This window comes from Lactuca serriola, chromosome 5 (genome assembly GCF_051521515.1).
Source record: "Lactuca serriola cultivar US96UC23 chromosome 5, Lser_US96UC23_V15, whole genome shotgun sequence".
Taxonomy (NCBI): Eukaryota; Viridiplantae; Streptophyta; class Magnoliopsida; order Asterales; family Asteraceae; genus Lactuca; species Lactuca serriola.
Window position 1 is genome coordinate 256,763,669 of NC_136412.1, and position 4,239 is coordinate 256,767,907.

At 34.1% G+C, this 4,239-nt stretch overlaps 1 protein-coding gene across 2 annotated transcripts; it reads left to right on the forward strand.

Annotated features, from left to right (window-relative positions):
• The first annotated feature begins 340 nt into the window (after positions 1-340).
• On the forward strand, positions 341-3,392 carry LOC145054063 (uncharacterized). Of its 2 annotated transcripts, none has more exons than XM_079002190.1 (6): positions 341-789; positions 1,349-1,446; positions 1,537-1,678; positions 1,771-2,641; positions 2,718-2,778; positions 2,846-3,392. In XM_079002190.1, the coding sequence occupies exons 2-6, from the start codon at positions 1,357-1,359 to the stop codon at positions 3,170-3,172; spliced, it is 1,491 nt and encodes a 496-aa protein (XP_078858316.1). In that variant the 5' UTR covers positions 341-789; positions 1,349-1,356; the 3' UTR covers positions 3,173-3,392. The 2 variants fall into 2 exon arrangements, with proteins under 2 accessions (XP_078858316.1, XP_078858315.1); XM_079002189.1 differs by lacking the exon at positions 341-789 and adding an exon at positions 816-1,260.
• The last annotated feature ends 847 nt before the right edge of the window (positions 3,393-4,239 follow it).

Consider the following 4,239-nt stretch of genomic DNA (forward strand, 5'->3'; position numbering starts at 1 on the left):
AATAAAAAAATAAAAAATTATTTATAAGGGAATAATAGTCTTTTCAAGCTGATAGGGACCAAAAACACTAAAAAGATTAAAAAATGAACCATTTCTGCACCACCGAAACTTTTTAGATCAAAACTACATAATTTTGACAAGTATAGGGACCATTTTTGCAATTTTGTCCAACAAAAACTCAATAATATAACGTCCAATAAAGAAAAACACGCAGAAACTCAATAATATAACGTCCGATAAAGAAAAACGTGTTTTCGAAACATTGTAATCACGCGCTTTTGAGCGTATGGTGCGCCTTTTTAGAACTTGATTAAAAATAAAAATAAAAATGTTTTATTTTTGTTTTTTGTTTTTTGTTTTTGGAGCAAGGTACTGTTTAGAATACAAGTGTAGTAATGCACAGTACATCAAGTCATTTGATACTCATCAATCGGTTCTGTTAAATCTCCATTATCACAACTGACATGTCGCTGGCCCAATTTTATCCCTCTTGTCTCCTCACCACCGCTTCATTGCCACTGCCGTGTCTGTTTTTGCTTTTCTTCAACCATTTTGATCATGACTACACTCAACACTTTCTCAATCTCAGTGGGTTAGATTTGTTTTCAGTAGAAATTATTCACACTGACACCACCCCTTTACTGCCTTCAACCTGTTCGATGAAATGCCGCAACCAACGTCTAACTTGGATCACTTTATAGCCATGCAAAAAAAGTGGTAGTGATCGTTAATACCGATTGGGTTCTTCTAATTTGAGCTGGTTTCACTCCTAATTTCGTCATTTTAGAGGTTTGATTTTCTACTTTTGCTTCATGGGGTTTCTTTTCTGCTTGGATTTAGATGGCATTTTTGTTGGGGGTTTACGTATTGTTCCATTCTGTTGGTCTCATTTCGTGCTTTAGAGTTGGTATGATTTGCCTCTAATCTGGCCATGGGATCGTTTGGTGCATTGGTGGGGGCGCTGTAGCGTCCACCTTTTCACGTATTGTCTCATTCTCATGATAAAAACAAGCTTTTCTTTACTCGGTTTTGGAATGACAATTTGTGGGTGAAGGTCTGCATCAAAGATCATCACTGATTCATACTCCATTTTTGGAAATTAACTCACATATTAGAATTTGGAGATGTGTGGTTTAATTTTACGTAAAACACAACTTTTTTCTGAAATAAACTGAGGTGACAAGATGTTGCCCTTCAATACATTATTCTATAATCCTAAACAAGTTTCAATCGCTTTGATATCCAACTTCATTACCTCTGGTTTGTGCTATATATGCAACTGTGATACCATTACTATGTTACTTTCATTTGTTTATGCTGATTTTTTCATGTGTTGATTGTTGATCAGACCAAAATATGGACCAAAAAACCTCGCTTCATAGGAAAAGATTGGTTGTTGTCAACAATGAAGCTGAAATTTTTGTAAAAGGAAATGAAGAAGAAGAGGTAGATTAAGAATTTCTTGTAGTTAATCGTCTCAAAAGTCAAAATAGTAAAAGAAATGATTTTTAAGGTTGTTTTGCTTCTATTATACAGAATCTTCTCTATGATAAAAAGTCAGCTTTAGAAGAAACTGTGAAAAACCTCCATGAACAGGTAGCTTGTCTTGTGTGTGAGTGTAATGCAAAAGACGAACTCATGGCTGAACATTTGAAAACAGCACAAGAAGCCATAGCAGGTGACTCTTGTAATTTTTCTTTATTTCATTTATATTTAATTTCCATATTTTCTTCATCCTTCAACTTACATGAATTATTTTGATTCTTGTAGGGAGGGAAAAGGCAGAAGCAGAAGTGGCTAAATGGAAACAAGAACTAGAAGACACATTACAACATAATGTAGCTGCATATGAGAGATTAGTTCACTTAAATGCTTCATTAAAGAATTGCAAGGAGCAATTGAGCTGTATAAAACTAGAGCAAGATCAAAGAGTAATCCTTGAGAGGGCACTTAAGAGATTAGAATCAAAATACACAGAAACAAGGAAAAAACTAGCAGACTTAACCCTTGAAAATGCCTTGCTTAATAAAGCCCTTGTTAAAAAAGAGGAAATAATCAAAGATGTAAGTCACCATATTTCCGAAGCAACTTCAGAGTATCTTGTTCTCAAGAAAGATCTCAAGATGAGAACTTTAAATGCTGACGTGGCAAAACAAGAAACTGCAAGTCTAGAAGCCGAACGCCAGAGGCTTCGTTTGTTAGTGAAGAAGCGGGGCCCAGGACATGGAAAGACAAAACAAGTGGATAAAAGTTTGAGTTTGATGATAAAGAAGTTGAGTGAAGTGGAAGAAGAAAACAGGATTCTTAAAGAAAGTGTATGTGAGAGAGAGAATGAAATCAGGATTTTGAAAGGAGAAGTTGGAAGGAATCCAGAAGGAAAGATTTTGGAATTGGAAAACAAAATTGTGTCTTTGGAAATGGAAGTTGAAAGGGTGAATGAGTTGAAGAGAAGAAATGAGGAGCAGTTTGAGAATGTGAAATTAATGAATGTTGATCTTGATCATCAACTTTCTGATGCTAAATTTAAATTAAAAGAAGCTCTTCGGAAGGTATTTGTTTTAGAAATGGAGTTGGAGGATAGAAATCAACAATATGAAGGTTTAGAAACAGCATTACTTGAGCTACAACTTCAACTCGCGAGGTACACTTTTCTTTTTCATATTCTTTCATCTTCATAATTAAAAAAAAATCCTAATTTTTTTGAATATTTTATGCAGTGTTTCCATCAATAAAGAGATAAAAGAAGATCTTGAGCAAGAAATGAAGCTTCTTCATACTGTAAGTTCCATAGTCAATTCAGACTGTGACTGTGACTGTGACTGTGACTGTGACTGTGACTGTGTAGGGATCAGAGATTACAACAGAGTTGAGTCAGCATTCATCTTTAAGGGATCATATGGCAGCAGAGGATGGTTTTCAAAGGGAAGATGTTTTAAGATCTCCCATGATCAAAGACTTTATAAGTGCAACGGAAACAAAAGATGCATATGTTCCATATTGCAATACTTACAGTAGCTCATTTGGAGTGAAAAGTGTGGTACCTCAAGCTTTGCTAGTTGTACCATGGAAGAAGCAATTTAAAGGTACCGAGTTGCTTAGGAAGCTTCTATTTAGAAAGAAGAGGGGAGGCAACAGGAAGAAGCTTTGTGCGTTTGCTACGTATCATGTTTAGTGATAAACAATGATGTTTAAGGTTAGGATTAATGTGAATAATTGATGTTACAAATGATATTTTTATGCATCATTTCACCTCAAAAGAAAAAAAAAACAGTTCAGCCATGATGGTTTGAGTTTTGGTTGGACAATGCACGTATTCTAAAATTACATAATCCAAAACCAAACATTAATATTCAAACACCGAAAGTATGGAATGAAAGCTTAGCATTAATTCACATTTGATTTTCTCAATCCCCTCTAATATTTTGTATTGTGGTACAAGTCTTTTACATTGCTTCATTTTTTGCATCAATTTCCACACACATTTCTTGACATGTGGCCTTAATTTCCACAACTTTTGCATCCATTTTTTCATGCATTTCTTGACATGTGGTCTTGATTTTTTCTTTTTTTGCATACATTTCCTCATGAATCTTCCCGTGTGCATGTTTGTATACAATATGGATATGAAGTTTTGTAAAGTAGAATGTTGTAAATTATAATAGGGCGAAATGAAAGTAGGATGTTATAATCGGATATGTTTTTCAATGTATAATATTGAAATAGGAAAATTGAAAGTAGAATGATATAATGGAAAAAAAAAGTACAATGAAAATGGAGTGATGTAATGAACAAAGAAAAAGCATTGTTACGTCGGAAGGCTAGAATGAAAATAAGATATTATAAAGACCATCTAATGATATGATCAAATAGTACCCATTGAAATCAAATATTTTCTGAGTAAAAAAGAAAACTCAAAATGGAATTAAGAATGAAGAAGAATAAAATCTAGTTTAGTTATTAGGTTAAGGAGTGGGAATGTGGGATAGAGAAGTCGGAGAAATTAGGTTAGGAGAGTGAGGGAGAAGTTAGGGTCTTGATTTAGGAAGCGAACTTAATAGATTTTCATGGGTATGGAAAGAAAATTAATTTATGTCAATTTTGTACCACAATCAGTAACTAAACACCGAGAGGCTCTTATGCAAAATGAATAACACAAATACACAATCAATGACGAATATGCAAGATAACTCTTCAATAAGATTGGTGATGGATTAGTGGGCGCATGAGGCACTTCATCTT